At 43.1% G+C, this 11,475-nt stretch overlaps 1 protein-coding gene across 2 annotated transcripts; it reads left to right on the top strand.

Annotated features, from left to right (window-relative positions):
- The first annotated feature begins 3,038 nt into the window (after positions 1-3,038).
- On the top strand, positions 3,039-10,675 carry LOC123111587 (VIN3-like protein 1). 2 transcript variants are annotated; one of them, XM_044532405.1, is made up of 4 exons: positions 3,039-3,288; positions 6,900-7,505; positions 8,638-8,945; positions 9,048-10,675. In XM_044532405.1, exons 2-4 carry the CDS (start codon positions 7,075-7,077, stop codon positions 10,154-10,156), a joined length of 1,848 nt encoding a protein of 615 aa, XP_044388340.1. In that variant the 5' UTR covers positions 3,039-3,288; positions 6,900-7,074; the 3' UTR covers positions 10,157-10,675. The 2 variants fall into 2 exon arrangements, with proteins under 2 accessions (XP_044388340.1, XP_044388347.1); XM_044532412.1 differs by lacking the exon at positions 3,039-3,288 and adding an exon at positions 3,576-4,900.
- Positions 10,676-11,475: the final 800 nt, after the last annotated feature.

Below are 11,475 nucleotides of genomic sequence, written 5' to 3'. Positions count from 1 at the left end.
TGAAATTAACTTAAAAAATCTAAAATAAACTAAACTAAAAAATGGGGAGATTACTTACCAGTGGGTCGGGGTGGCCGGTGGAGGGGGAGGCCGCGGCGGGTGGGGGCGGCAACGGCTCGATGGAGGGGGGCCACGGTGGCTGGGGGCGGCCGCGGCGGGTGGGGGGCGACCTGACGGCAAAGAACTGGCAGACGGCAAAGAACTGGATTCCACTAGTGTTCTTCTCCTTCTTCTCCTCCTCCTCCTTCTTCTTTTTCTAGTTTTCTTCCTCTTCTTCTTCTAACTTTCTTGTTTCCCATTTTGCAGATTTAATTCACTATATGGAAGCTTGCATGGATGGAGTGCTTGTTTCTCTGTTCTTCTTTTTGTTTTTATCGAAGAATAATGTGGAACTTGTTATATGGATGCATGGAACAATGTGTTGGATGAATATTGTGATAGTAGTGTAAGATGTATGGATGATACTATGTTTCTTATGTATGTATATATGTTGTCATGGATGGAGCTATATATGTGTTGCATAGATCATATGTCTGTTGTGCCTGTGAAAAAAATATATATGTATATCTATGTATGAATTCCAATGAAATTAAATGGATATAAATGTAAATAGGGGATATATAACCTCTTTGTCGTATGCTAGCGGACGGCAAAGCTCTTTGCCGTCCGCTAGCAGACGACAAAGAGTACACGTGGCAGCTTCCTGTAGACAGTGGGAACACTGGCCGCCTATTTGGTCAGCTATGTCGTCTGCTGGCAGACGGCAAATACCCAGCGGACGACAAAGCTTTTTGAATCATTTCCGTCTGCTGGCGGACGGCAAAGAGCGCCGTTAACGCCCTAACGGCTCTGATGTCACCCCACTACCGTCCGTTGTCTTTGTCGTTTGCTGGCCTCAGACGGTAGACGGCACAATCGTTTGCCGTCAGTTTCGCAAAAACGGACGGCAAAGAAGACCTTTGCTTGCACCTGTTCAGACGGACAGTTTGCCACCTACTGGCGGACGACAAAGATGTTTGCCGTCCGGGATCTATGCATTTACCGTCTGCCCTGGCGGACGACAAAGAAGCTGTTTCCAGTAGTGATAGTTCGCTAAGCATGTGCAACCCTACGAGATACCTTAACCGGATTAAACACCCTATTCTCTAACAAGCCCTTCACCTCAGCAATAATATGACCATAAGCAGATCTATCCATGAATCCATCTTGGAGCGCCACCAGTGCCACCGCACAATCATCTTGAAACACACACGGATCGGTCCGAACGCTGAGTAGTAAGGCTAAGACCCTCCATGATAGCATGCAGCTCTATTTCGAGTGCCTCGTTGCAGTGGAAGATGCGATAGTAAGCAGAAAAAAAATCACCACTCTTCTTTTTCTCTTAGAACCATTCCCGAACCTACTGACTTGTCCTGATTACAATAGGAGCCCTCCAATGACAACGACACCCGGCCACGGGGTGCTTTAGGCCATGGCGTGGTCGGTCGCTTCGGATTAGCTTCCTTAACAGGTTCCTCCAAGATCATTGCTTATTATTTATTCAATTTCAAAAGCTTAGGGGGTGTTTGTTCACAGTGACTTTTTAATCTAGGGACTAGAAAAAGTCTCTCTTAGAGATTTTTAACCAAACAGGAGGGACTACTAGGGACTAAAAGTTGCTTTTTGAGACTAAATGAAGAAGACTCTCAAGGAGTCTTTTGGGAAATTTTTTGGGACTTTTCCAACAATGCCCCTCCCTGCACCCATTGCCCTGCCGCCCCATGGTGTTGTTTGGTTCTTATTTTTCTGTATACTAGGGGTAACATGGTCATTTAATAACATCTAGGGAGGGACTAGGGACTTTTTAATCCCCGAAAACAAACAATGAGGACTTTTTAGGGACTAGAGACTTTTTAGTTGGGACTAGAAAAAGTCCTAAGACTTATGAACCAAACAGGGACTAAGCGCGCCTGCCTTTGTGAATCCACCAAATCATGGCCTCATTTGGCTGTAACAACGAAACTGTCGTTTGGTAAACATTTTTATCTGGGAATTATGTGCAGTTTTTTTCTTTGCATCATAATAAAGTCGTAGATACTCCCTTCGTTCTAAATTACTCGTCGTGGTTTTAGTTCAAAGTAGATCGCATGGGTTAGGTTAGGCCTTGTACAATGGGAGGTGCTTAGAGTGATGCTTAAAAAAATAAACCAGATTTTTTTAAGCACCGGTGCCTATTTTTACAGGAAAGACGCTTAGTTAAGCGTCTATCCTCTATAAATAAGCACCGGTGCTTAAAAAAAGTCTGGTTTATTTTTCTAATCACCTCCCCTAAGGACATGTACAACAGTATACAGTCAGCAGTCTATAAGTGTGCCAAATAGGATTTTTAAAGACGTGGACGAGAGAGATAGACGAGAGAGAAGACGCCCGTCTGCAGAAACAAAGACGGTCGATTCCCAGAAAAATCGTCCCTTACCAACGCCCATTTTGCCGTTGTATGGAGAGGCCCGTCTGTTGTGGTCCTAAAAATTCTCAGGCTCTTTTTTTTTACATGCAAAACTCACCATGAGCGACAACCAAAAATTCAGATCGTGGGTGTGCTGCAGACACCCTAGTAGACAATCTATTGTACAGGGCGTCTTTGGTACGTCTACAAAGTGAATCTATAGCCAACATCTGTCTAAACTAATGTACATGCTCTAAGCACCTCCCATTGTACAAGGCCTTAGGCGATAATTTTAGATAGTTAGGTCTAGGACCTATAATCCGGAGAGTGTTCAAACTTCAAATCACAGTACTAACGGGGAAACCCATCCGTAAAAGGGGAGCCGCGCTGAACGCCACGCAGCTCGGCCGTCCGATGAGAGAGACAGACGCCCCAGATCTCTCCACAGTGGTAACGGTAGCGGCCCGGGCTAACCACCCGTACACGACGTGCGCTTCGGCGCTTCGCCTCCGCTTCGAGTTCGAGACCGCGCACACGCACGGCCGCTCTGTTTCCTCCTCCGTTCCGTTACGCGGCCTCGTTGATCTCCTCAGAAGACTTGGACTTGTCTTCAATTCCTTCGCTTTCCCACCCGACTCTGCCTCCTCCACCGCGTGCGTGCTGGTCGCAGCTCCGGGGGGAGACCAGACCAGACGACCTCGCCCGCCCGCCCGCCCGCCGCCGGAGGGAGCCCGCCCCGCCTCCCGTCCTCCTCCTCCCGTCCAGCGCCGGGCATTGGGATCTCGCGGCTCGCCCCCGCGCCACCCCGTCCAAACCCTAGCCGCCGCCAGGGGTGGGTCGCGTCGCGGCAGCAGGATCCAACGGTACGGAACTGGCGCCCCGCTCTGCTCCTCCCTGTGCGCAGCTCGATTCTCCTCCCGCGTTTCGGTTCGAGCTAGAACGAGCCTGGGAAACGGTGCTGCCCTCGTTTGCTTCGGCTGGCGATGGCACCGCGGATTGTACGGTGCTGCGTGCTAGAGGATTATCTTATCTTAGCTATTCTACAAATTGATTGAATCCCTTGCTGCGCTATCGTGTGCTGCCACCGCTTCTTCTTCTTCTGTGCCTTGGTGCGTGTTTAGCTGGTTTTGCGTGAGCAATCAAGGACATGCTTCCGCTGTTGGGCGTCGAGAAACCGAGCGAGGGTAGCATGCGCGACATTGCTTTGCGGGAATCCTAAGTTGTTATTGCACCATTGATGAGATCGTGGCTTTTGATTTGGTGATTCATTAATGCATCATGAAGATAGTTCGATAAAGCATCTAGCCTCTGCATTAGGTCGGGGCATACCATGCACATATGGTAGTTGAAGTAAACGATTGTTTGTTCATCATTTGCCTGGGCAGGCATGCTTATGCCTGTTTGATTATGATTATAGTTGCTGCTTATGAAATTGCTGGGTAGTTCCGGTAATGGTTCCTTAGGAACATTGCCAACTTCACGGATTTACAGTTCATTGTGGGTTTCCTTCTCTCTTTTTTGTTGTCGATGGAAATTCAAATCGCTGGGTAGTCACATAAATGGTTCCATACGAACACTGCCAACTTCACGGATTTACAATTCATCGTGGGTTTCCTTCTTGTTTTGTATTGATGAAATCACTAGGTAGTCACGTAAATCGTTCCCCATGAACATTGCCAACTTCCGGATTTACAGTTCATTGTGGGTTTCCTTCTCTTTTGTGTTGATGAAATTGCTGGGTGGTCATATAAATCGTTCCCTATGAACATCGCTAACTTCCCAGATTTACAGTTCATCGTGGGTTTCCTTCTTTTGTGCATCGCTGGGTGGTGACATAAATGGTTCCATACGAACATTGCCAACTTCACGGATTTACAGTTCATCGTGGTTTCCTTCCTTTTCTTGTTGATGGAATCGTCGGGTAATCACATAAACGGTTCCATACGAACATTGCCAACTTCACGGATTTACAGTTCATCGTGGTTTCCTTCCTTTTCTTGTTGATGGAATCATTGGGTTATCACATAAATGGTTCCCTACGAACATTGCCAACTTCACGGATTTACAGTTCATCGTGGGTTTCCTTCTTTTTTTGTGGCATTGGCTCCCAAAACTGATTAACCTAAAACTTTTGTTGCATGGATACTTCTATGAATCTGTCATTCCCAAACGGCATATGTCTGGATGTTCCCTAACGGCATATGTGGGGATAGAGGACTACTAGTTTTCCTTCTTTATCTTTTTAAAATATGGGGATACTTGGGGGTATTTTTGGCTAAAAACATTCCAATAAGAGGCCATTTCAGGCCCAAAGCAAACTATCCCTTTGCCTCAAACCCTAGTCAAGCATATCAGTTCGGAGCTCACCGCCGCCGCCGCCGCCTGCAGCTGTCGCTGCCGCTCCACGGCTCCACCAGCCGTCGTTTGCCTCTTCTGGACACCTCCCACGCCGCTTCTTTCGGTGCTATTTCATAGGTAAGCTCTGCGGTGTCAAGCATTAAATTGTGTAATTCGTAGTTACCGGATCCGCTCGTTATATGGTCGATCCCTGATCTCGATCGATAGATCTACATCAGGGTTCGAATTCGGTGCAATTCGTTCCCAAGTTGACTCCCGATTTGTGACCTTCATGGGCCCAAGTCGGTTATTATGTCAATAGTTCGTGCTGGTGCCATCACTGCCCGGATCTGCCGCTTCCTTTGCCGCTTGTCCTGGTTCGGTCATTGTTCGAGCACATCTATGACCGTCGCATCAGAGCTTTCCTTGAGGAGAAGCAAAGGTAGTTGTCACGATGGGTAGGAGCAGCAGGGAGGCATCACAGTAGGAGCAGCATGGGCGACAGAGGTCTGCCAAGAGCAGGGTGGAGGTGGAGCTGGCATGGTACATCAGAAGGGGGCAGAGGAGATGGGGGAAAATCAAAGGAGCATGTGGCTGCGGGTTGAAGATAGCTCAGTGCCTGAAAGCTGATGAGAGCGCTTGTTTGTGAGTACTTGGTGATTTTTCGTAGCTGGTTCAGCCCAATCAACATGTGATGGCATTTTTCTTCTTCTCCATTTTACTCTGTCATGAAATCAATAGAAGTTTTCTTAGTGCTTGTGAGTCCATGTACTCCAGCTCCGATTCGCGAACCCAATCCTCAATTCGTGAATCGTAGATGTATACCTTCTGATGCACATGCTCTTTGGTCTTAAGACTAAACATGTGCAAATTCACCAGACAGCCTCAAAGAAATCAGGGGAGTTCTTCTATTTGCAGGAACATCAAACACAACTCATATTGTAGTTGTGGAAAAACACATCTGAAGTAGAGTCAGCTGCATTTTTGCAGGAACCAAACACAACCACATTATATCTACTCATGAGTCGTGAACTCCTTGCTGCTGTGGGTCTTCAACATGGCCGTATCAATCCTTAGTCCTGAATGAGGAGATCTGTATGCTCCATTTTCACTGCTAAACAACATCCAATTGGATCCTGGTGTGTTGTCTATGTAATTGGCTTTTCGGGTTCTTTGCTAGTTTCTAGTGCATTGCTCTGTTTTTTAAGAATTATAGGCTTGCTATTTGTTAGTTGTTTTGGTATGTTTGACACACAATTTGTTGATCTCTTTCCATTAGGGGTGAAGAAGATTATTCTTTTAACTGTATGCCAATTTTTCTTTCTTTCTTTCTGTTATCTGCCACATGATAGATGATAATAAAATATGTGAGTTATTTATTAATCCCTCTGTCCCTACATAAGGTCTTTTTTGCCTTCTCATGTTCTCCAAAAGACCTCAACAATTGATTGCAACCACAACACATTAGTAAAAGATGCTCCAAAATAATATCATGATTGTTGTTACACTATCTAGTACTTCTGTTTTCAAAGGTTCAATCTTATTATTTTATATTTTTTAACATGTGGTCAAAGTTGACTGCACGACAAAAGGATTTCTATTTTAAGAACTGAGAACTAGTGGGTTGTATCTACTACCTGACATATCTGAAGCACAGATCATACTCGCTCCCTTTGTTTGGTTTAGCTGTTGCTCTTTAGCAGATAGCTTCCCTCTCTTCAAACGGATTGTTTCAATTTCTTTCTATTATTAAATTGACCTGGACACCCCTTGATAAATGATGTACTAATTCTTTGGATATTGTATTCTTCTGTATAATCAGTGAGATACTTTCTTGAACATAAGAAAGGAAAGTTTGGTGGTAGCAGTCATTCTAAAGGTTTTTTGTATTCTGAACTCATTGTTTATAATGTGGAGTTGTGGACAGCTATATATTTGGTTGCCTTTTGGATTCATATTGTATAGTTAATGCATCAAAGGTTCTTCCTGAGTTAATATTATTTCTGTATTTCTTTTTCTTATGGATTTCTTGCGGATCCCTCCTTTGTTGATTATGTGACATTTACTGTTGAATGCTGGATTTTGTGTTCTGAGTAGCTATTCTTGCTGATAAAAAGTATACCATGTTATATTTCAGTTACTCAACATTGATTATGCTTGGTGGATGAGGATGCCACAATAAAGAAGGTGGGGGTTTGATAAGGTTCTTGAAGCTGTCCAGTGAGGGTTTAGAGTTGTTGTCTTTGAAGACTATAACCCATGTTAGTGAATAAATTGAAAAGGGAAGGTGGCTGGTGAACTTGAGTTAAGACATGTCCAAATCTACTCCTGTTAAAGCAAGCAAGAATTCTGAATTGAAGAAATCTGCAGCCATCTTAACAATAGCAAATGGCCATGCTTGTAAGAAGGATGCAATTGGTGGAGAGCATCCTGTCCATGACATCAAGTCCACTGGCACTTGGATCTGTAGAAATTTGGCCTGTAAAGCTGTTGTAACAGCTGAAGATTCTTTCTGCAAGAGGTGCTCATGTTGTATTTGCCATCAGTTTGATGACAATAAAGATCCTAGTCTATGGTTGGTTTGTGCATCTGAGAATGATGACAAACAGTGCTGTGGTTCTTCTTGCCATATCGAGTGTGCCCTCCAACAAAAGCGGGTGGGATGCTTTGATCTTCAAAAAATTATTCATCTTGATGGAAGTTATTCATGTGCTTCATGTGGGAAGATATCTGGGATACTAGGGTAAGTACATGTTCATTTTTTTCTGTAGATCTCGTTGTCTCCATCATGCTTCTCATTTGCTTCTTGTCCTTGCTTCATTATTGCATCATTAGTCCCTTGGACTAAAATGAAGTTACTTCGGAATATATAGCCATATTATTTTCAGTTAAATTATCTCATATCATAGTGCTGTTCAAAATAGCTAATAGCTAATTTGGAATAGTTATATGCACTTCTTTCTTTGACAAGTCGCAGGTCTTATTGTTAGCCCATACATGATTTTCTCAGTTAGAAATCTGTGAAGGAAAAGGAAGCCAGATTTTCTGTATCATTATTTATAGTCAGCATGCACCGTTCTTTTTTTTTTGTGGGGACGGTATTAACACATACCATTCAACTCAACTAATAATTGGGAACATGCCAGTTGTCTTTGCATTGACCCTATGAGCTGGTCCTCCAGTATATGTAACATCCTTTTACTCCAGAAGCAATCGTCTCCTGTTAGTACAAATGATAAAATGATTTGAGCTTGACAAATGACCTGAAACTGTCTTTTCATATGATGCAAATCAATTAGAGCAGGAAATTTGGACGCGTTGTAGCATGCATAATATTCTATACCCAGCATATTTCCTTTTATGAAGTTGCATATCTCAGTGTTACTTTCTACAATTTCACCACAAATTCTACTTCGTGCCAATACATGCATGTAATAATTAAGGGGCTGTTTGGTTTGCGACTAACTTTGCCAAAGATTGCCACACCTAAGGTTAGGCAAGTTTGACCAACTTAGCCAAGTGTTTGGTTCTAGCCACACCTTAGGCAAGCCACACTTGAGGCCCACATGGCATACACACAAAAACTGTGGCAAGATTCCCTTAGGCTTGCCAACTTGTGGCTTCCATTTTGATGAACCTTAGGCAAGCTTGGTAAAAATGTGTGGCAAAGTGTGGCAATGCTAGGCCTAGAACCAAACAGCCCCTAAATATATTAGTTTTGGTTTGTTTGAGATAACTGTCATGTTTTATGTTTCTTAGCATCAATTTGCAGCTAGTATTCACTTGTGACGTTATTGAAAATTTGAAATGCTTGTTATGTTTTCCATGATTATTGATCAATTTGTAAAGTTGACATGAATGCTACTGTCTGGCAGTTATTGGAAAAGGCAATTAGTGATTGCAAAGCAGGCTCGCCGAGTTGATATACTCTGCCACCGCATCTATGTGAGTTATCAGTTGTTGGAGGGTACGAGCTGTCATACAGAATTGCATAACATTATTCAAGATGCAAAAGCAAAACTCGAATGTGAGGTCGGTCCACTTGATGGAATGTCGGCAAAGATGGCACGTGGTATCGTAAGCAGGTTATCTGGTGGTAGTAACATACTGAAACTTTGCTCTCTGGCGATTCAAAAAGTTGATGAGTTGTTGAGTTCTCCATCTCCAGGCTTGCATCTTCGAGGTAATGACCTTCCTTGAATAAATACAAGGTTCTAGACTGCCATAATAATTGTCATGGTGATTCTGCATAATTGTCATGGTTCTATACTTGTTTGTTTTGCAGGTTCATTACCAGCTGCGTGCAGATTCAACTTCGTAGATATTACATCGTCTTCCCTTGTTATCATCTTAAAAGAAACTAAGTTGGCATCATCGGACACCATCAAAGGTTATAAGCTATGGTACTGGAAGAGCAGAGAGCAACCAAGCATGGATGAGCCTGTTATTTTGTCAAGAGATCAAAGAAAAGTACTTGTTTATAACCTCGCCACATGCACAGAATATTCCTTCAGAATCATATCATTCACAGATGCTGATGCAACCATTGGGCATTCCGAGTCTAAATGTTATACTGCGAGCAAGGAGGTATTTGTCAAATCTGTGACCCAGAAGGCCACGCAAATATGCCCGCAGACGCAGATAACGGATAGGAGCCAGGCTTGTATGTCCACTGGATTTAGGATCCGAGATGCTGGGAAGATCTTGCGGCGAGCTTGGGCTGAAGAAGGCTGTTTTGAGGATATGTACGAAGGTTCATGTGACATAAGTGCCACAGAAGCAGACCAGGCAGAGAACAGTGAACAGGGTCATTTCTTATCTGGTGCATGTCGCAAACTTCAGTTCAATGCATTTTCTGTCCCAGACCTAAATGCACCCATGCCCATGGACATAGACTCTTCCCCTGAGAAGAGCTATGATTTAAATAACAGACTTTTAAGATCAAATGACAGTGGTGGCTCAGAGGCTTGCGAGGCAGTCAGGAGCGCGGAGCCGGCTGCTGTTGAATCTCGACCAGGAGGCAAGGCAAAGCAGCCCAATGGTGCTCAGAATGAAAGCTGTGAGCAGGATGGAGTTTCAGCCATCTGCCGCCAAAAGCAACTTCTGAAAAGGCCTAGAGTGCTGGATGAGGATTATGAGTATTGTGTGAAGGTGATACGGTGGCTGGAGTGTGACGGGCACATAGAGACTGATTTCAGATTGAAGTTTTTGACTTGGCTGAGTCTAAGATCGACTGAGAATGAGCATAGGGTTGTGAACACATTCATCAAAACACTAATCAAAGAACCAAGCAGTCTGGCTGAGCAGCTTGTTGATTCTTTCGGAGAGATGATAAACTGCAAGAGACCAAAAGTAGGTTTCGGCAGTGAGCTATGGCATTTGGACAAACAATAACAATTCAAGAGTTCGCTAACTCATTGGTATTCTATAGTTTTTCCGATCAAGGGCAGTGAATTCCGGTTGCTTCTATCGCCCATAATGAGAATATAAACTTGATAATCATCGCATCGACCCAGCCGTCAGATTATTATCATACCTTATAAGTTCAGATCAGACCGTGCACAATTTTCTTGAGAGTCATCATTTCGACCCGTCGCCAGATTACCATACCTTATAAGTTCAGATCGGAACATGCACAATTTTCTTGAGTCGTCATTCGAGCCTATGGGAATAGGATATTTGATTTACTTAGAAATTCCTATCTTCTTGATTCTACTTAGGAAAATCATTTTAGGCGGAAAATATATTGCATTGAAAGATTCCTGTTCCACCTGGAAGTAGTGGAAACAATTTTATATTCTCATTGGTTTAGTACTCTATATTCTGTCAGAGCCCTGGAAAAATCTTATATGATGTCATGTATGGCTTACATCTACTTGGTACCTCTTTTTCAGTATGGATGATTTTTTGGTACTGGATGTTGGCTAGGATATATTTGGCTGGTATAAATGTTCGGTATTTCCTGTTTTTTGGTTTATTAGGCCCACGATGTATCCCTAAATCAATAATTTGACCAACATAATTCAGGTTATATATTACAAAATATATACATTTAGAAATTTCAGATGTTCTATTTTTTAATGGTATAACTTTTGTGATATACGCCCCCTGTAAAGAAATACAAATGTGTTTAGATCACTAAAATAGTGATCTAAACACTCTTATATTTCTTTACGGAGGGAATACTATAATTCATACTCCCTCTGTTCCTAAATATAAGTTTTTGTAGAGATTTCAATAGACTACATACAGATGTATATACACATATTTTAGAGTGTAGGTTCACTCATTTTGCTTTGTATGTGGTCCATATTAGAATTTTTAAAAAGACATATATTTTAGAATGGAGGGAGTATTACATTGGTAAAATTGACAACCTAGGGACATGTGCAGGACATATATACCAGAAAGGATGGGGTATATACTCCCCAAACCCTAGCCTGGTACTCCCTCTGTCCGGAAATACTTGTCGGAGAAATGGATGAATCTAGACGTATTTTAGTTATAGATACATTCAATTTTATCTATCTTTCCGACAAGTATTTCGGGACGGAGGGAGTACCTATTATGGCTGTGGTGTGATGCCGTTTCCGGATATTGGGGGTTCTGGTGCCCCTTTTGCTGCAGACGTTGTGACGCGCCTGCCGGGATGACTGGCTGTATCACCCATTGTGTTCTTTTTTATGACCTTCCTCTTTATTAGCTTGTGATAA

This window comes from Triticum aestivum, chromosome 1B, assembly GCF_018294505.1.
Source record: "Triticum aestivum cultivar Chinese Spring chromosome 1B, IWGSC CS RefSeq v2.1, whole genome shotgun sequence".
NCBI lineage: Eukaryota > Viridiplantae > Streptophyta > Magnoliopsida > Poales > Poaceae > Triticum > Triticum aestivum.
This window is presented reverse-complemented; position numbering and strand designations above follow the sequence as displayed.

Excerpts from the sequence above, each read along its gene's own strand:
- LOC123111587 (XM_044532405.1), top strand. The coding sequence starts at position 7,075 with ATGTCCAAATCTACTCCTGTTAAAGCAAGCAAGAATTCTGAATTGAAG. Across the intron at positions 7,506-8,637 it reads AAGATATCTGGGATACTAGG|TTATTGGAAAAGGCAATTAG; the intron begins GTAAGTACATGT and ends ACTGTCTGGCAG. Across the intron at positions 8,946-9,047 it reads TCCAGGCTTGCATCTTCGAG|GTTCATTACCAGCTGCGTGC; the intron begins GTAATGACCTTC and ends TTTGTTTTGCAG.